At 39.9% G+C, this 20,481-nt stretch overlaps 1 protein-coding gene across 2 annotated transcripts in view; it reads right to left on the bottom strand.

Moving 5' to 3' along the window:
• Window positions 1-20,481, bottom strand: part of LOC146331188 (caM kinase-like vesicle-associated protein) — a 63,443-nt gene that overhangs the window by 6,996 nt on the left and 35,966 nt on the right. Inside the window, exons 2-9 of one of the 2 annotated variants that reach the window (XM_084728012.1) lie at window positions 8,148-8,255; window positions 7,915-8,046; window positions 4,877-4,951; window positions 3,503-3,641; window positions 1,765-1,885; window positions 1,581-1,656; window positions 1,228-1,364; window positions 951-1,029 (exon numbers count right to left, since the gene is read on the bottom strand). In XM_084728012.1, the coding sequence (XP_084584138.1) occupies window positions 951-1,029; window positions 1,228-1,364; window positions 1,581-1,656; window positions 1,765-1,885; window positions 3,503-3,641; window positions 4,877-4,951; window positions 7,915-8,046; window positions 8,148-8,242 (854 nt within the window). In that variant the 5' untranslated portion in view covers window positions 8,243-8,255. Of the gene's footprint in view, window positions 1-950; window positions 1,030-1,227; window positions 1,365-1,580; window positions 1,657-1,764; window positions 1,886-3,502; window positions 3,642-4,876; window positions 4,952-7,914; window positions 8,047-8,147; window positions 8,311-20,481 lie in introns of those variants that run through there. The other variant, XM_084728021.1, reaches the window with a different exon arrangement.

A 20,481-nucleotide genomic window follows, 5' to 3' on the forward strand; every position in this document is an offset into this window, starting at 1 on the left:
TTCACAGCTTGTTTTTGCTGCCCCCTAATTGGCCAGAAAGTCAGTTATTGCAGGTTTAAGTGTGATAGAATACTAATGTTTGCAAATGAGCACTAAACACTGAATGTCATCATTTTGTAAGGAATTTGGGCATGGCATACTAAAAGACAATACCAGCAACAGTTTGTTCACTCTGCTGCCTTCTGGCAAGAGATACAGAAGTATCTGCTGCTGTATCACCAGACTGTTTACTCATCTTGCAAGACTACTTAATTCATCCTTAACACACCACCATGTAAAATAGTTTGTTTTATCTTTTACTTATGCAAATCATTTAATGTATGTAATTTTTAATCTTTTTGTGAGCAGCAAAATGGGATATACAACCTTACCTCATTATAGAACTTTGTGTAGTATAATAACAAATAAAACTACCTTTGTACCTTGTAAACCAAAGTACTGAAAAAAAAGGGAACATTTGACATGATGGTGCTAGATTAAAAGTCAAGGGAAGTTATTACCAAGCACCCTATGGGTAACATGAATGTCTGTATCAAATTTAATGGCAATCCATCCAGTGCTTGTCAAGACATTTCAGTAGAAATCAGAAAATGTCAATCTGCTGGTGGCACTACGTTAAAGATCACTGATCACCATAGTCAGAAGGAACCAGGACTCTCTGTACTAAATCTGTCAATCCAGCCGATATTTGTTTTAGATATTTAAGGCAGATAATGTGCCAAGTTGTCAGCAGCTTTGGTGTATCCTCAAGTAAAGCATCTGTATTGTTGCTACGGTGATCTGCAGTCTAATAAATGCAAAGCACTCACTGAGAACCACTCATTAAGTTTCTGAATGTGATTTTAAGGGACACACACGTCAAACAAGAAAGAAAGCCTGCTCTGTTGCAGCTGTTAGGATCCCATTAATACCGTCTCAATACAGTCTAATATCAAAGCTGTGCTGCCTACCATTCATGGTTTATAGCCTCCTGGGCTGTCAGTCTCTGGTCTTGATCCACCTCCATAAGACGAGCAACCAGACTCTTAGCTGTCAGAGAAAAAATACGCACAGAGGAAAGTCAACATAAAAAGAGTTTGTTCTTCTGATGGATGGGAACATAAACCTGACATGTGTTTGACCACTGCAGAGGTAAAAAAAAGGGAGGAAAATCCGCCGAATTTGAAATGTTTACCCTGCAAGCAGTCTTTGTGTTTGTTCACAGCGTTGATTTTATCCTAAAAGTACCTGAATCAGAGATGTCATCCCAGTACGGAGAGTCGAACTCATAATCGCCTGCCAGGATCTTTCGGAACAGGTTCTTGTCATGGTTTTCGTAATCATCATCATCGGTTTCATCGTAGAAAGGAGGGTTGCCTGACAGCCTGAGGTGGCAAAGGAAAAATGAGCATCAAAAACACATCTACATGCCGTATTTAAACAAGGCCTATTATGTAATATCACATAATGTAAGATGCTATCTTCAAAACGATTCAACATGACATCCCGTGACTTTAAATGAGATGCAATGCTTTAGAAAAAAATCCCTCTCATGATTAGAATAATAATCTTCTGTCATTACGTTTAATGTCCCAACTTACAGTATGTACATGATGACACCTGTTGCCCAGCAGTCCACAGGCCGGCCGTATCGCTGTCTGCCAACTACCTCCGGAGCTGCACAAGGGCACAGAAACTTCATCAAAACCTCTGCCAGTTTTAAAGGACAAATCACATTCACCACTGATCAGTCTTATTTGCCAATCAGTAAATTTATATTCTCACCCAGATACTCTGGTGTCCCACAGGGGTCTTTGATTAGTCCGTTCTCCAGCTTGGCGAGATGGAAGTCGCTGATGACTATTTTAGAGTGCTTCAGGCGGTTGTAATAAACCAAGTTCTCCAACTAAAAAATACAACATTACAATGACATCAGTTAATGGAATATTCATGTTTTTTAAAGTCATTCATTTTCATAGTTAATCATCTCGTGAAAGTTTTGGTTGACTTTCAGATTGTGAGATCACTTTCTGACAGAAATATGATGAGAAGACCGGAAACATCTGAAAGTTTAATTATCCAGTAAAGATTAAAACAACTCACATCAAATGAGAGACAGTTTAATTTTGTCATTTATTTGTCCTGGACTAAAACTAAATGCCTCAACTGAGTTTGTCCTAAGTTCCACTTAGGACATGCGTTGACTTTAATTGAAGCAGACAGTCCCATACAGGACAATTTAAGAGCTATTCATGTAGAGCTAATATGTCATGTGTCAACAACCTTTTCAGGGATTTTTTTTTTTTCATCGTCAGACCATGAAGGATCCTGAGGCAAATCACGATTTGTGATTTTGGGCTATATGAATAAAAATTGACTTGACTTCTGTTACTGGCATGTCCTGTTGAATCTGCATACTAAAAAGACTTGGGGTGCACTGTGCACCCCTACTCAGTGCGCCACTGGCGTGCCAGTCACACTTCTGGCATTTTTGTGGCCAGGCTCACCTGTCCTATGGCGCACTTGTGAGATGTAAGTGAAGCGGGATCAGAGAGAATACATTACCATACATTATCAGTAGGCTACCTACTTTTATCCCCTTCAAAAACAGGGCTCTCCCCTTCAAGCCACACTGACAGTGTGGGAATCTTGTGGAGTTTTCCTCAGAGGAAACCTACTGGTGTTTGTTACATGCAGAGTTTCAAATATGAATATAGCACCTCAAATAATCAGATGAAGCACATAATTTCATTCAATTCTGAAACACGTGAAATTGAAAAAGTGAATTTTTCCAGCTAACCAGAGATCTGCGAGCCAACAGCACGCTGCAGGCAACCATCACAGCGTGATACCAGCTTTGCTCCAATGATCTAGACCATCAGCCATATGTACTATAGGCAGGTTGCTCGATTGAATTAAAGTGAAATTAATTTCATGGAGCAGAGGCGTGTGGATTCTACTGAGGTTTACTGTTGGAGCAGCTGATAACAGAGCAATATGTGTGGTTTTGGTGGTTTGCAGGTGATAAGACTAAAAGTCGGTCAAAAGTTTTTCAGATTACCATCTTTAATAAATCTTTTTTTGGATACTCTACAGAGAGTTTAGTATTTAGAGAGGGTTTTTAACATCATCAACAGTTTATTAGTCGAGATTCAACAATTCAAAGGCCAGGATCTGTGATGGTATAGGGTTGTATTAGTGTCCATGGCGTGGGTAACCTGCACATCTGTTGTGATTGCTGAAAAGTACACACAGATTTTGGAGCAATATCTGCTGCCATACAGAACATGATGTTTCTCTGGGACATTTTTTCAGTACATTTGATCACCAAATTTTCGGCATACAACTCTTACAGGACGTTCTGGACATTTTTGTAGGTAAAACTGGTTAAAAAGTGAAATCCTTTACATAGATTACAGTTTTATTCCTTGGCTTAACATTGAGATGCCATGACAGCGTTGCGTCTGCCTACAACCAAGATTAGTTTGTATCTTCCAAGTCCTGCACTACTGTAGCGTGTTACCTTGAGGTTTCTGTGAACGATGCGCAGGGAGTGGAGGTAGGCGACGGCCTCCAGCACCTGGCGCACCACATTGCTGGTGTCTCGCTCTGAGTAGTAACCTTGGTCCAGGATCCAGTCAAACACCTCTCTGCCTGTCGCACTGTGGAACAAAAAGGTAAACGTAAAGTGTTACGTGTGTGTTGTTGAGGGTTATGAATGTGATTTTATGATCAGCAGATCTGCACCATTTAACTGCAATGTTATTGGTTTAAATCTGACTGGGAAGCTCTCTGATACATTCATCTGCTCTCGACACTCTTAAAAATAGAACTTAATGGTTCTTTGGCTTGTTCCCAAAGGAGAACCGTTCCTGGTAAAACTTTTTATAAATGTTCCACTTAAAATGCTTTCAGAGAGCTCTACCTAGAATCCAACATGAAAGGTTACACCTAGAACCATCTGTGAGAGGCTTCACCCAGACCCCCTATGGAAGGCTCTACAGAGAACCCTTGTATGATGTAAAAATTCCACCAAGAACCCTCTATCCAGAACCATTCCAAACCAAACTGAAAACCCTGTTATATTCTTCTATATCTAGAACACGCTAAGTGGGTTCTACCGAGAACCTTTTTATACTTCAAGTTGTTTATATAGAAGATGCTCCTCCCAAATGAGTTCTACTGAGAACCCTTTTGCATTATGGCAAAAAGAGACCCTTTATGAAAGAGTTCTTCAAGGATTTCAACAAAATCTTTCTTTAAAAAGACAAACAAGTTCTACCAAAAAAAAAGGGGTTTTCAGAAGCAAATGTTTCCTGGTAGAACCTCAGCCCTTCAGGAAGAACCCTTTTGGAACTCCTCTTTCTAAGAGTGTACTTTCAACGATTCAAGCAAACGCAAAAAATAAAAGATATGATAATAAAGGACCTTCTAACTGTAATGTTACATTTTATATTCATAGTGAAACGTTAATTACATGTTCCAGGAATAAACAATTTTGACAAAATTACGTAACACAGCACACCTGTTAAATAGAAATGATTTCCCCACAGATGTTTCTTGTGTGTTTGATGATTTTCTTTCAAACCAGAATTCCTAAACCCACTAATCAAGTGTCCTCGAAGGACGAGACGAGTATCGCACATTTAGCATATCCATGGAAATGTATCAAATTCCCCAAGAACACATGCTGATGAGAATGGAGCAGCTAGCAAGCAATCATATCTGAATACCAAATGAGTGGAGTTCAGAGCTGTTCTCATATCTAGCAGGCCTCAGGCTACAACAGCTCATTCCCCACGAGTGTATAATCAACACACGGAGTTCAGCGGGCCCGAGCGGCTGCAAAGACAAGCAGAGAGCCTTTTCCCCCGGCTCATCACACATCTGAACTCACAGTTCAAGGAAGAGGAAGTACTCTTTTTTGGTCTCGAAGACGTCCACCAGTTGGAGAATATTGGGATGCTTCACCCTGAGGAGATGTGTCAGAAAGACAGAGACGGAAACACAAAGACAGAGAAAGGGAGAATGATCATCATATAGGAGATGAGGTCTGCATCATTCATCCAGCTGGAGGAATAATGTAAAGACCTGCACTCATGCTCATGAATTACACACTGCAGCAGGCTGAGAGCAGGAGAAACCGTGAAGAAAGCAAAAACATGATTGGTTAACTTTACTTCACCACACTGAGCTCTGCATGTCCAACTGCCCGTCTGTAGATAACCACATTTATGTAATCCGGTTACCTATGAATGGACGGTCCATGTGGCCCTAAAGACGGGCATGCAGCACCGAGGTGCTGAGCACGATGCCTTCAACAACCACAACACCAGATGGGAAACTTCATGATGAATTTGGTCAATAATGCTGCAGTCTTTGAGGCTACATTGTCCCCAGTGAGCACCAACTGGAATTTCAACTGTGATTTCTAGTTAAAAATGTGTGGATGTTTAAGACCTCTTTTTTACAAGTGTGACAAAACACAAATTTGTTCAATGATACTTATAATTTGTTAATTATTTTGTTTAATAACGATTAAAGTAAATTCATTTCTCCAAAGTTATTTTTCACTGGTAAGTGAAATCTGATCTACACAAAGGTGTAATTTCAACACATTTAATTTTTCATTTTAAACTGTCATAAATACAAACTATATAGACTGTGTGCTGCCAACAAGAAGCTTCCAGGACATAGTAATGGTAGAAGTTCTTAATGTAAACTAAGAAAAGGCACTTCTTGCTGTATCCTAACTTGCATGTGGAAGGGAAGTTTGGTTCCAAGGAATATGCACAGGGATATAGTATAAAGACTGACAAAGACGTAAAAGACAACAGGAAGTAGTGGTGGTGGATGAGAGGTTTAGTCACGGGGCTCTCAACCTGGTGGCCTGGGTTTAAGACATATAAATGCCAAATACTTTTTCTAGTTTTCAACTTCAAAAATTTGGTTTAAGTAGGTTCCAAGGTGACAACAGACTTTCATTTACATATTGTAGAGGATGAAAATTTTCTCTTTTGCAATTCCCAGTGAATGGTCTAAATGTAAAATCAGTGTCTTTGAATACTCAATGAAAAAACATTTACTTTTAAGTCGAGTCAAGTCAACTTTATTTATATAGCACATTTCACACAACAATCGTAAACTCAATGTGCTTAAAATCAAACTTATTTTAAACGTATTTATTCTGAACATCTTTTCATCGCTGACAGTCATTTTTAAAACATCTTTTCAACTGATAAAAGCTTACTGGGTTGTTCTTGCCTGTCAGTCTCCCAGGAAGTTAACAAAATGTTCCTGTTCCCTCACGATTGTTCTTATCATGTTTGAATTTGTAGTGTGGAACAGGGTCAGAGACTACAGCTGGGTTTGAAATCACTCCTCCTTTCATTCAAGACCCAATATGAAAGGAAAATTGAGAATTGGAACATTTATGCATCATTACCATTTTGAGTCACCACAGACAGGTGGTGATCATGTTGCGTAACTGTAATTTACATATCTGATACATCAGGAGCCGGGAAAAAGCATGGCATCATGGGAGTTTTAACAAAAAAAAGTGGTGCACGACATCCTTTGAACAATTTGTTTTGCATTCTGGGGGTTTATAAAAGCGCATAAATTAAAGCAATATCTCACCAGAGGTTGTGCTGTTAAATCAAGTTTTTTAAATTTTTGGATTCCACAGGATTTTTCACAACAGTTCTACAGACGTTTACAACTGTATTAGAAAACCAGCAGTAAGCAACAACAGATTATGATTTGCTTGTTTATTTACTAATGTATTTGGCTCCACCGACACAAATATTTCCACAACTTGACTGCAAGTTCTCCTTTAGTTGCGCGGATGTATCTTTAAATCTGCCTCACGACTGTATTCAGCTCACTCTCTTTATTAATCCCTAAATTTTTCAGCCAAATCTCAAAGTGGCTACATGTGCAATGGACACATGCAATGTGAGTCACAAGTAAAGCCTGACAGTGGGAGTTAGCGATAGGTTAGGTAGTCATTTCTGATCGCTCTTTTTGAAATTACTTTCATGATTTCCCTGTCATGCAGTGTGCTATTTCAAACTCTCTTACCAGCTGTTATCAAAGGACACAGGTGATAGGAATAGGCTAGAAAATAATAGAACCAAACCAAACTGCTAATAAGCTCAGAGTCATTTCTGCTGTACTGGTAGTTTAATAGACTCTTTATAACCCAGTTTTGTAATGTTACGTTAATATAACGGTTATTAGAATGCCTATGTGGTTATGAGTCCCAGTGCTGTTGTACTCTATATCAGCACTCACATAATATCTCTTTTTCAATCTAATTACTTGGTAGAACTAACTGTTGCATAAATTAATTTTAAATTTTAAAATTTGAACACCAAAATAAAATGGTGGACAGTGAGTTCCAACAAGTACCATGAAGGAGTGGAGTCATTCTTGCTGACTCACAAATCTTTGAAGACATGAAAATACTCTGCTCGAGAGAAGAACTTGAAATTTCCTGAATAACATTTATTCTACTCCATCATTAAAAAACTTTGGAAGGTTCAAACAATGCAAAAATTGTCTTGTGAGCAATTATTTGTAGTTTTTGAGGATGTCACTATATTTGATAACACTGAGTTAATGACAGGGAAGATAATATATGTTAAAATCTAAAATATCGTTTCAGATGCAACAAAACTGTTAGACACAGTAGATGTCTGAGATCATTCAGCAGAATGAGGTTCGCTTGACTTTTTTTTTTTAAAAAAAGCACTCAGATTTGTTTTCTGTTTTATTTTTCTTCTAAAAAATGTTGTTGTCTGTGAAATTAGTATTTAAGAGGATTAAACAGGGAGAAAAACAAAGAGCTTCTCATCACAAAACTAATCACGCGCTATTTAACACAGCAGACGTTTAGACTCCAGAGAACATGAACCACAATGAACAACTCACATCTTTAAGATGAGGATCTCGTTTTTCGCAGCCTTGCGCACTTTCCTTCCATCCTTCTTCAGGAACTTTTTACATGTGTACATCTTCATTGTTGTTTTGTCCTTGGCCCTGAATATCTCACAGAACTCCTCCCTGAAAACAAGCATTCACAAAGACGTAAACACACATCATAAAGCATCACTTGGTCTATGTAGATGATGTTTGGTTCTACGAGACACTGCTGAGATACTCACGACTTAACAATCTGACCCAGGTCATATTTATCTGTCACATCCGAAGGATTGTTGTAATCCTTTTTCTCCCCGATTGTTAAACAGCCAAATGGCATGGCCACTTCTGACCTGAGGTGAGAGAAGCAGGAAGAGAGACAGAGGAAGGAGAGAATGAAATTAATATAAACACTCATGGTTCCTGCACATTTTCCATTTCAAAATTCCACACTTTTCCATACTCAAATTTATTTGACATCGAGCTTTCTTTTCTCATTTAGAATCCTGAGCTAACAAGGATTTAAACGTGGCAGTATCAAGCCAACCGTCGGAAAACTTGCATTATCCCATTGTGGCTGTTGCTTCCTGTGCAGAGTTGGACAACATTCCCCTATCAAACATCTCTGCCCAAAGAGGATATTATACTTGTATTGTTTTTTCTTAATGTATTGATTATCATAGAATTTTTCCCCACATATTTTAGTTGCTTTTCATATTTATAAGAGCCAAATGTTGAAAAAAGTTAAACAACTGATTGAGTTTTACAATTTGAAACTGTAAAACTACAGTGTGAGGCTGTGGCAGAACCGATATTTTCATCATAAGACACCGGCCTGTTACTTTGACAGCGCTGCCTGTTTTGTTGTGTGCAACACATCTTAGAGATGGCTCTGCTGTTAAAAAAAAAAAAAAAAGCACAATGAAAAAGTTAATTCATTCATTTTTCAGAAAATGCAGCACTTAAACCCTCTGCCTGTATGATGTTAAAAGAGATTCTTTTATACTTTAGAAACAGAATAGGGACAATAGTCTGTAAACAAATGTTTTTCCGTACTTTCTTGTCTTTTTTCCACACTGCGTAGGAACCCGGAACACTTTCTTCCATCTATCTTGTGTAATGTCCCACCTAGCTGATGATTTCTCTACAATTTGGCGTCACACTGAGTCACATTATTACACTGGATGATGACTTGGCAAAAAACACAACCCTCCCTCAGTCATAAAGAATTACTTCAGTAATGCTGAGAAAGCTTTTCACAAGTATGAGAGCTAAAGAGCCACCAGAGGCAGTATCAATGCAGTGGACTGTTCCACTTACTGTAACAGAGCCACTCGTGATCCTGCATTAATGAAGGCCAGAGAACCACAGTGAGATCTGCCGCACGAGCTCAGCTTTATGCTAATATCTAACTTATATAAGTAATAAAACAGTGAGGGGGGTGTTTTTTTTCGCAGTGACTGAATGTGCCGACGCTGCTCTGTGGGGTGAGAGTGGCCGACAGTCGGGGTCAGGGAGCAGAGGGAGCAGTGGCTAATGTGGTCCGAGGGGCCGCCGAGGCAACCGCAGCAACAAGTGAAGCATTTCCAATCAAAACAGGGAGGCAGCAATTACAGGCGCAACACCCCAGAACTCTGAGAGGAATTAAACTACTTTACCAGCTCTGCGTCAACACTCGAACAACTAACTGCAGCATGGAGGAAGATTTAAGACCATCTCTCACAACTTTACTGCTGTTTTTTTAAAACTTAGAATTAAAGGTTTTATAGCCTGTTTAGTTGGAGTGGTTATTTTTGTGTTTCAGGGAAAATCAAACATTTTTTTTTTGTTGTTGTTGTTGTATCTGTCTCCCTGTGCTGTACAGTCAGGAACAGAGACAGTGGGAAATTAGCTGTTTTTGGAGTGTACAACAATAAAACATTCATGCGCCCCTGCAGTTAAGGCTGTGTTTTTTGTTTGCTTTTTGTTCTTTGTGCGTGTCCATGTGTGTGTGCGCGTGCATGGGAGCCAGCAATGGAAAAATCCACATTGTTTTTCTTGTTTTTGGTCTAGTCATAATGATGTTTGTGAGTTCAAAAATCTGATAACATCGCAGCTGATTCATGTTTTTTAATGGTGTTTTGTTAAAAATCCCTTAAATGGATGCCTTTGTTTCTTGTGACCAAGATAGACAAATTCAAGAACTTTATTGTCACTGTGCAAGCACAACGAAATTGAAATTGATTCACCCTCAATGGTGCATTGCATTAAGACTCACATACTGACACACACAGATCAAACATCAGTGATAAAAAAAAGTACCAAAAAATAAGGAATATAAGATACAAATCCAATTAACAATATAATACAATAAAATACAAGCAACAACATTTAGCAGCAAAGAATGAGAAATGATGTGTGGTTAGTATAGAAATATTGTACATAGGCAGTGGTTTTGGCATGTAAGTAAATATTGCACAGTACATCAGTCCTGTTAGACTAAGGAGGCATTTCCACTTTCAGTCTATTTGTATACATGTGGATATCTACTAAGTGGGACACTTAACAGTTAAAAAATACGTGTCAGCGCTCTCTGGTGGACAAACTGTAATGGTGATAAGGCTTCTGAAGCTCTATTTTCAGTTCTGCATAAAGTGGTTACGGTGTACGACATCTAGGAATATAGCCTCAGTAGCTGTGTAGTAGGAAATGCTACTAGTTAAACTGCATTTTTTCAGTAGCTGTTGAATAGCTATTTTCAAAATCATTTAACAAACCATGTTTTTCACGAAGTAAAGCCACCAAACATTATGTCGCTACATTTTATTTTCTCTTGAAGACCAAAAAGCTCAAAAATTACTGAAATATTCAACAGGCGATTTGAGCGGGGATGCCATCCACCTTGTCTGCAAAATAACCAAAATGCATCCCCCCTGTTAACCTGCCATCCATAGCAGAGTGAGTGAGTGCAGGGGCAGAGCGGTGCTGTTGTTGAATATGTTGTAATATGTATCTGAAGGAAGTTTTGGTCCCAACCATGACTCTGAAATATCTGCAGCCTAATTGTGCTGTGTATTCTCAAATCCATGTCACTGTCCATGGTGCTGAAGTAGCAGACAGTAACTTTTTCTCTGGGTATATTTTCTAAGCTATGTAGCTATGAGGGTGGGTGACGGTTAGCATTAAAAAATCAGAGAACCATGTCAGTTCGCTATAGTTACGACTGAACAAAACAAAACGGGTCCATTTCCCTGGTTTAAATTAACCTTTTGAACTGCGCAGATTCTGCATCCACGGTTCCCCGTCCTCTGATTCATGGTAGAATCAATTGAGCAGGTCTGGTTTGACAGAATGAAGCAGAGAAAGAGAGACATGGACAGAATCCTCTATCGAAGTATGAGCCAATTTATGTCAAATACATACCGTATATCAATATGTTGTACAGGATCTCATGATGATATGGAAAATATTCTGGAAACGCAATTTGGAAACCATTTATATTACAAACTAGGGATCCTATAAATCTAACAATGCGTAGAGCAGTCCTGCTTATTGATTTGCAATACTGCCCACAATGCACTAATGCCACTACATTTTAAGGGGATATCTGACTTGGTACAAATTGCTAAATCTGTTACATCGTTCTCGACAAGAGTATCACAATATTAGCCAACTGTGAACATCATGAGATCCAACACTTGACAAAAAGGTGATTTATTGCTAAAAGCACTTATCATAGCTGTTTTCTAAATGTGAGTAAATTGTTTTCAATGGAAATAGCTTGCAAATAAAAACAAAACAAGGTGGGATCAGTTAGAACAAGAAACTGTGTGATTAAATTTTCCTCTGGTTTAAATCCCCAGACAGATTATTGAAATCTGGTGGGAAAACAGTTGTTGCCTTTACCACTGATGTGTCCTTGATCAAGGCACTGCGCTGCTTATAACTCCGGTAATGCTGCTCTGGGGTCTACAGTACATCACTGCAGCCTCGCTGACTATCTCTGAACTGCTGTGAATACTCTGTATGTGAAGCCGCCTGAATGTAAAGCAGGCTGGTGCTGAAAAATGATTGTGCAGCAAAAATTTTCTCCAGATGAATAAAAGTGTAAAAAAATATTTATTTCCAAGCCACACAACATCCATCTGCGCCGACAGTCTGGGTGATGGATGCCCACATGTAAATGAACGCAGGCAGCATGAGCAGTATAGCGTCATGTGTAAGAAGGGCAATCTGTTCACTGTAGCTCCGCGAACCAACTCGTAATCCAATCTAAATGAACGGGGCTCAGGGCGGAGACGTCTCAAACTGCCGAGAGAAAACTGTACTCTCTGTGAACTTGTGCGTTGTGCAGCCGGCGTGAGGGGCTGACCTTTCATGGCTACCTCTCTCTCTCTTTCACTCTCAGTATACTGTACATGTCCCTGCGTGGTAAATGCTTCAGCTCAGTGAGGTTATGCTGCAAAGAAGAAAGTAAAGTTCTGCAGGGAGGAGGTAATTCTGAGTAAATCTGGCAGAGGCACGGTATTAGGAAACATGTCAGGAGAAATCTGTATTATGCTAGAAAACATTTATATTCTGCAAGTAGCTATAACAGTCCACAAGAGAGTCGTTGCATTGTGGAGAGGGAAAATAGACCAGAGGAAAAAGAAAGTGAAAGAGCAATTCTAATGATGATGAAATCTAATAAATCTAATGAAGAAATCTAGCTTATAAACAGCGCCTTTGTGGTTTTAAAAAAGCTTTCTGGGTGCAGTCAGTGGCAGACACAACCCAATGGCAAATTGGTTCACCAAAAACCTAAAAGAGCACTCAACAAAAACATAAATGCTACACTTTTGTTTTGGCTCCCAGTTGTCGTGAGTTGAAGAAATTATCTGGCACTTCTTCTGTGCGCACAAAAGGTTTATTTCTCTCAAATTTTCTTCACAAATTTGTTTAAACCCGTGTTATTGGGAATGTCTCCTGTGCCAAGATAATCTATCCACCGGACAGGTGTGGCATATAGAGAAGCTCATTAAACAGCACTATTATTGCAGTACCTGGGGTGCCTTGGACTGGTCACAACAAAAGGTCTTTGTGAAATGTGTTTTATGTTGAAACAAGAGTGGAGTGTGCATGTTTTCATATGTCCGTGTGGGTTGTCTCCAGTTACTCTGGCTTCCTCCCACAGTTCAAAGACATGCAGTATATTAGGTTAATTGGTAACTCTAAGTTGCTCGTTGCTCTAAATTTAATTTAGACTAGTCGACTAGTCAAACAGTAAGAAAACACTCAGAAAGCAGTTAAAAATTAGCATAATTTAATAATTTATAATGTTGAACACTGTCTAAAAAAATACTGTGCATATTAAGAGCCATTTAAAGTTGTTAATAACAGTCTACAATTGCCAAATCAGACTTTAAATGCTGCTGAAATGTGTGTCACTTTGCACTGTGCAATACAAATATTACACATTAACCTACAAAACATGACAACAAGTCACTAAATGCTTCAACTTTTCAGACCAAAGAGCATCACAGTGTCAGTGGGAAAAACAACCCAGAGCTAACGTTAGCTGCCAGCCTGACACACAATGTGGCTAATGTTAGCAGTGCTAACAGCAGCTGCTCTGCTTGCACGTTAATGTCCATGTCTGTGCTTAATGTTGCTCCAGTCAAGTGGTTATATACCAGTTTATTCTGACACAGTCTACATTCAACATTATTTCTATTTTCTACATTAAAACACTGCCAAACCATGGTGGTTTTACGAGAGTTCATCTGTCTGACTTTGTTGATATAAACATTCAGGGTTGCCTGGGCGATCGGGGCATATGTGCTTACAGCGTACGGTGGCTACATAACATCTCAGAGACAACAGTTAACTGTCATTGGGCATGAATGAAATATTGATAAAAAAGTTTAAACAACCAGTATTTTTGTTGCCAACTAGCAAGGGTGGCGACATTTAATTGTGTCGACAACTAATCGCGCATGTCTCTAGTCTCTATGTGTCAGCCTTGTGATTAACTGGTGACTTGTCCAGGTTATATCCTGCCTCTCACCCAATGTCAGCTGGGATAGGCTCCAGCCCCCCGCCACCCATCAAGGATAAGCGGTTTTGGACAATGGATGGGTATTTACATGCATCCATGTGTGCACGCATTCAAACACACACACAAACACACAATAAGCTGATTTCTGTGGCTAAAGTATAAGGAATGGTAGTAAGTCACACCAATCAAAGACGTGACTCTCTGCCAAGTCCAGTGACACCTGCTGCAATGCTCTCTGACAAACGAGTCATGAGTTATTAAAGGCTGGCTAAAATATAGGGGGTGAACAGGCTTGAACAGTTAATCAGCTGTCCTTTGGCTCATGGCTCACTGAATCTTGTGCAAGTCTGGGAGTCCATTTGGAAGTAATGCGCCTTTTTTCAATAGGCAACTCACATTACCACATCACAAGCCAACTGGCATGAACATACAAACACACATCTTCACAGACACGCTAAGATTCAGCCTCTTAGGGTGAAAACTGTGACGGTGAAAGACCCAGGGAGCAGCCCAGAGAGCGACCCTAGGAACGACCCAGGGAGTGACTGAGCCGGTGGCTGCAGCTAGACAGACATTCATTAGGCACTATTTCACACAGAAGTCATGACCTGCCCTACTTGCCTCTGATTGACTTCATTGGTCAAGTTGGTTGGGTTCAGGCATGAGGAATGATCATTTAGGGTTAGGGTAAAAAGATCAGAGTAAGCCACTCAGAAGCAGAGTAGGTCATGATTTTTCCCTTCTGGGGAAGATAATGTGGTATCTGTAGCCTTAGTTCAATGCCTGATGAATGTCTTTTTTACAAGATCAAACTGCGCATTATAGAGTGGCTGTTGATTGTGACCAGACAAAGACAAAGGAGAAGTTCTTACTGACACTAATGAAAACAAAATTTGATCTGAATGTGTGAGGATAGAGGATCTTAAATCTTTTACCTCAGCACATGAAAAACAGGAGCAAAAACAAAAGTGTTGCATTTTCATTCTTGTTTTGTGTACTGCCACAAAGTATCGTGGTCAGCCTCTCCCATTTTCCCTCCTAAGTGTGACTCACTGTAATGGGTGAAGAATTTGTGAAGCATTTCAAGTGGAAAGAGCAGGATGCTGGCTGTATCGTATAACGGAGGCTGCATAATGGGCCCATTTGGCCTGACCACCATCAGCAGCATTTAAGCATTATCACCCCATATTCTGACTGTTATCTGCCCTTCAGGAGCACCAATCGATGGCTCGCTGTGCTTTATGGCCCAGTATGAGACCTGGGTCTGTCGGCGGGGCCAGCTCGGGCCACCCTGCTATATTACCACGGATTTTCTGCAGATTTACAGGAGGGGTGATTGATAGTGATAAAGATCTTGGGCTTATTATGAGCCGAGCACAGTGCCTCCTCCAACCAGCCAGGCCGATGAGCAAATGAGGTTTTTCTTGTGCCTGTTAAAATCGATGAGAAACTCTTGTAGCCCTTGTGTCTGGGTGAAGCTTAGGATTAGGCTAAATGCAGCGGTTATGTGCACTGTGTCAAGACTTTTTAATGCAGCAGTAAGAGGGATTATTTCACCTGCTGCTGTGGTGTAACGTCGGGTTACGCCTCGGGAAAATGGCTCGTATCTGTTTGGTATGGTAAGCCTTTTTACGTACGTGAGTGAGCAGCTGTTTGCTCTAATCCCACCATGAAATTCCTCAGGGATGGACAAGTGTTTTCTTGTTTTTGGAACTCTTTCATTTGCTGTTTGATTTTCAGCTGTGCTGCTGTCCTGCTTTCACCTCTTCCTGCATGCCGTCCCTGCGGCTCAGCAGCCACTTAATGAGGATGCACAGTAAAGATCAGACCCCATGCATCACACTTGTGCTGACTGTAGGCCATTACAGATTTACTGAGGTGAACCTAAGCAGTGCTGAGCCTCAACAATTATGTACAAACTATATTTTACACAGACAGCATTCACCTTAGCAAGATAAAATAAATCAGATAACATGTGCTGTATTTGTTGTACATAATTTTGATGGATGGTCAGTTTTCACTCCATGGCTCCATGGTATACCTAACTGATACCTATATACATAATAAACTATATACTATGTATTTGCTTGCCATATACATTTAGGAGGAAACATGATTGCTTCAAAAAGAGTGGATGAATGGGCATATAAAGTAAATGACTTTGACATGGACACTGAGCCTTCCACATGCTGCTAGGTTCAGGCAACTAAAATATTTGTCTAGGGGAATGATCTGAGTTTGGGGTAAATACTGAAAAAGTCCAACAAATTTAATAAATGTAAACTTTTAAGGGCGGCATGGTGGTGCAGTGGTTAGCACTGCTGCCTCACTGCAAGAAGGTCTTGAGTTCGATCCCCCAGCTCCCCGGCTGGGGCAGGGCCTTTCTGTGCGGAGTTTGCATGTTCTCCCCGTGTTTGCGTGGGTTCTCTCCGGGTTGTCTGGCTTCCTCCCACAGTCCAAAGACATGCATGCTAGGTTAATTGGTGACTCTAAATTGCCCGTAGGTGTGAATGGTTGTCTGTCTCTATGAGTCAGCCCTGCGATGAACTGGCGACTTGTCTGGGGTGAACCCTGCCTCTCGCCCAATGACAGCTGGGATAGGCTCCAGCAGCCCGCGACCCTCACGGAATAAGCGGTTACAGAAAATGAATGAATGTAAGCTTTTATGTTTACATTAAATGTAATCTGAGGTATTTTAGGATTCTTTCAAAACATTTCCTACATAAAATCAGTCATATATGAATGTAAATTTAGGGGTACCAGGTTGCAATGAAGTAACATGAACAGAAGAAATAAACATAAGGATCATCTATTAAAAACTTGATTGAACCTGATTAAATCTATATAGCTTGGCAGTAAGTAACAACTGCACATGTAAAAATAAGCACTGTAGTCCGAATAGTGAGTAATATGCAGACCAGGGCCAGTTAGTCCTAGGCTTAAATCTGGGTCAACCAACTTAGATTGTGCCAGTGTGAAAACTCTTTTAGCCTAAGCTAACAGCTCTCTTAGCCTGGGGCTTTAGAATGTTCTGTGACTCTTGTTTTCTTTTAGCCCCATTTCCCCACACTTTTTAGTCCTTGTTTTAATCGATTCCAGGAGATAACCCCACAAGCTCTGGCCTAACCCTGCTTTGGAGCAGGGCCAGCAAGCCCTAGACTAAAGTCAGAGTTAGCTCACTTTGTAATGTTCCAGGATTGTGCAAGTGTGAAAGCTTTTTTAGCTTAGGGCTAACAGCTCCCTTAGCCTGGAGCTAAGTGCAGTGTGAAAAGCCCAGAAGTTGATCAGCTGTTCATAACTGTCAATGAAAAGTTCTGCCTGTGATCTTGAAAGCCCACTGCTCTGAAAATACACACTCTGGAGTTACGTGGCCACCTGTCTCACTGCCTGTAAGACTCCATTAACATATTACTCAATTTCTACTCCTTTAAAAAAAACTATTAATGATTTCGACTCATAAGCAGACACTTGTTCATTCAGCGAACATCCACTCATGAATTAACATGAAATGGGCAAACTATAACAGTTATTCCAAACTGGAATAGACATTTCAAAGGAAGACACCGCAGTTGTAGCGTGGTTGTCGGAGAAGCGAGTATTTCATTTTCACATTTCCTTGATCTCTGGTGACACATCATGGTCATTTTATGATATATTACAGTAAATATATTACAGATTTCTCTCTCTCTTCACAACTGAGCACTCTTAACAGATAACAAAGCAACACAGACTCAAGGCAGTTAGTGAAATAGTCAAAAATTGAATCTACTAGGTTTGTGTGTATGAATGAATTTTCCTTTTTTGTGACACTGCACACAGCTTTCAAACTAATATATTATTCACCCATGTTCTCATTTCATGGTCAGCTTTCCAATAATAAATATGCTACATCCATTTACACTTTCGAGGTAAAGGTCTTGGGTAGATTAGGCACCAAAACTACTTGGTTAGGTGCAGGAAAACAATATGGTTTGGGTTAAAATAACTACTTCCTTAAAACAATCAACAGTGACTGTTGATCTCACATGGAAACCAAACACCAGTCTTTGAAAGTCACGAAAAATAATGACAATTCAAACTGCCCTGAATACAGGTAGTGTGTCACTGTTGGTAACAAACTCAAAGAGAATTATCACCTAAATCTGGAGTTTTCCTTTAGCTTTATAGAACATTTTAGCATCTTTCAGCTCATTATTTTGGTTTTATGCCCCACAACTTAACTGTTTTGGTTCACTCTCACTATCAACCCAGTTTGCGTCCAGCTGACATATTGAAACAGCACTAATAAACCCACTAATAAACCTGCTCAGTGCTGAACAGCAGACAGACAAAGTTAGTGACTAGTTAGTTGACATAGTGGAGCATTTAGCATGTAAAGGAGTTGGTTTAGACCAAATCAAAGCAGAGAGATTTATTAGGAAGCCAGGAACACGACTCCAAATGAATGCTAATACTGCTCTGTCTACTGAGTGTGTAAAAAGTAATTTTTGGCTTTTTCCATGACAACTTTTAAAGGTAAAAATATGTCGGTGTTGTATTTACAGCTTGCTGCGCTGCCCCCAAGTGAACAAAAAAAAAACTGTGCATGCAAGTTCAAGTTCTGCTTCCCATTTTGGCCCCTTGGGTCTATATCTGCATCCATAACCACTGCATCACACATATCAGACTTTAAGTGCTTAAACTGTTTACTTGCAGTGAAAGTAGTTTAATATTCAAAGCTAGGCATTGCAATTACAAATTTAATACTGAGGGTTCTTATGGGATCTTTTGGAGGGAAAGGTAGGCAGAAAGTGGTATTTAAAGACTTTCAACTTGAAATGAGTGAATCTGAAATGAGCATATTCTCTGTGTTGATTCCCTGGAGCCCACTCCATTCTTGAGTGTTTTGGACAGTCTGTAATTCTGTTTTGACAAGGCTGAGCTCAGCCATCTAAAATATCATCTCTGCCTCTCCCCGTTGTTCAGTCTTTCCCTCTGTTCCTGGGGATTGGTTGGAGCTTTGGCCCCACGAGGACAGACTCTCCAGCTATTAGGAAATAAACATCCTTGACATTCATTTTCTTTCATCCCTGCTGATCTGCTGGGATTGCCCAAGAGACTGCGATAGCAGTCTGCCTTCAGCTGCGAGGAGAAGATAAGGTCAACACAGATGGGCACGGCGACAATTGTGTAAGTCTTAACAGAGACCAGTGCGAAAAAGATGCTCAAATGGTTGCCTCCTGCTATCTCTTCCTGTGAAAAAAGTTGCTATTGCAAGTAAAGTGCAAGGGAATATGCTTCTTAAACTGGAAGCAAACATAAGGACTGTAGGATGATACAAAACAAGAAAAAAAAGCTATTTTGCACATCAGCTGTCCCTTAACATAGACAAATCTAAAAGGAAACTAGGGTCAAGAAATGGAGCTGTTAAATAACAAAGGAGCTATATGTTTCAGTGAGGTTTCAAACCACCATGTCTGATGGAACAGATTCAACCAGGCTGTGTAACCTGGTTTTGAAAACCAGATGGTGAAGTAGTACGACTGTGATCGGAAAACTGACACTGTGTTCCGACAGCAGATCCCACCTTTTTCTTAAAGGCCCCTGCCAGTGAAAATCACATTTTTAACCTTGATAACATGTCCGTGTGGCGTTTTTCATGTGTTACAAGATGTATCAGACATTTCCAGCTTTTTTTTTTTTGTATTTCATTTGGAAACATGGACGAATACCAGGTGCAGTCCACTTTGCAGGGAACTTCTACAATACATTACATAACTATATTTAAATCACATGAAGTCAGCTCATACATCTCTTCATAATTATAGATACTAAATGTAATTTTGCACTTGTAGCTATTATGCTCCAGCAGGTACAACAACAGGCAAATGTAAATGTGCTAATGATTATTATTGCTTGCTATAGAGTAACAGCAAAATCCCATTAATGCCAAAGCTGTCTGACTCTGAGTGAACTTTTATGGATGAAGGGCTGAACCAAAGGCCAAGAGAACCCATTAGTGCTGAGATTTACTTACTGAACGGTACACTCAAGGTGGAATATTGATGTTATTCAGTAAATCTAAAGTGCCTCTCACAAAGCTGGCAAATTATCACTGCGCTGCTTCCTGAATATTTCTATTTCTACCCAAGATGAAAGCCAAGTCAAAGTATCTATATGCATATTACTTCACAGTATACAGTAAAAACTGCATTAATTCAGTGGCGATTCGATGTACAAATGGAAGCACTTCGCAGAAATTCGCTGGGGAGGAAGAAACAGCATTCTGCAGCATCATCACACCGCCTCATTACTGCACCTCGCAAGAACGATGTCTTTTTACATTTCACTGTATGAGAAAATGGCTTCCTGGAAATGTTGATATAAAAGTTTGCATGCACATGTCTCAAGGGGCTTTAACTGTACTAATTAAAGGTGCAATGCAGCATATGAGGTTCGTCAGTTCAACCTTTGCAGGGCCAGCAGAGGAGCATAGAGCTGAGAGGTCTGTAACAAGAGGAGTGGAAGAAAGCAACAACAGCAGACAGGATATAAATGTGGAGTTGGAAAGTTGCATCAATCAG

Source organism: Lutjanus erythropterus, chromosome 2 (assembly GCF_056507025.1).
Source record: "Lutjanus erythropterus isolate fLutEry1 chromosome 2, fLutEry1.hap2, whole genome shotgun sequence".
In the NCBI taxonomy this organism is placed as follows: Eukaryota; Metazoa; Chordata; class Actinopteri; order Lutjaniformes; family Lutjanidae; genus Lutjanus; species Lutjanus erythropterus.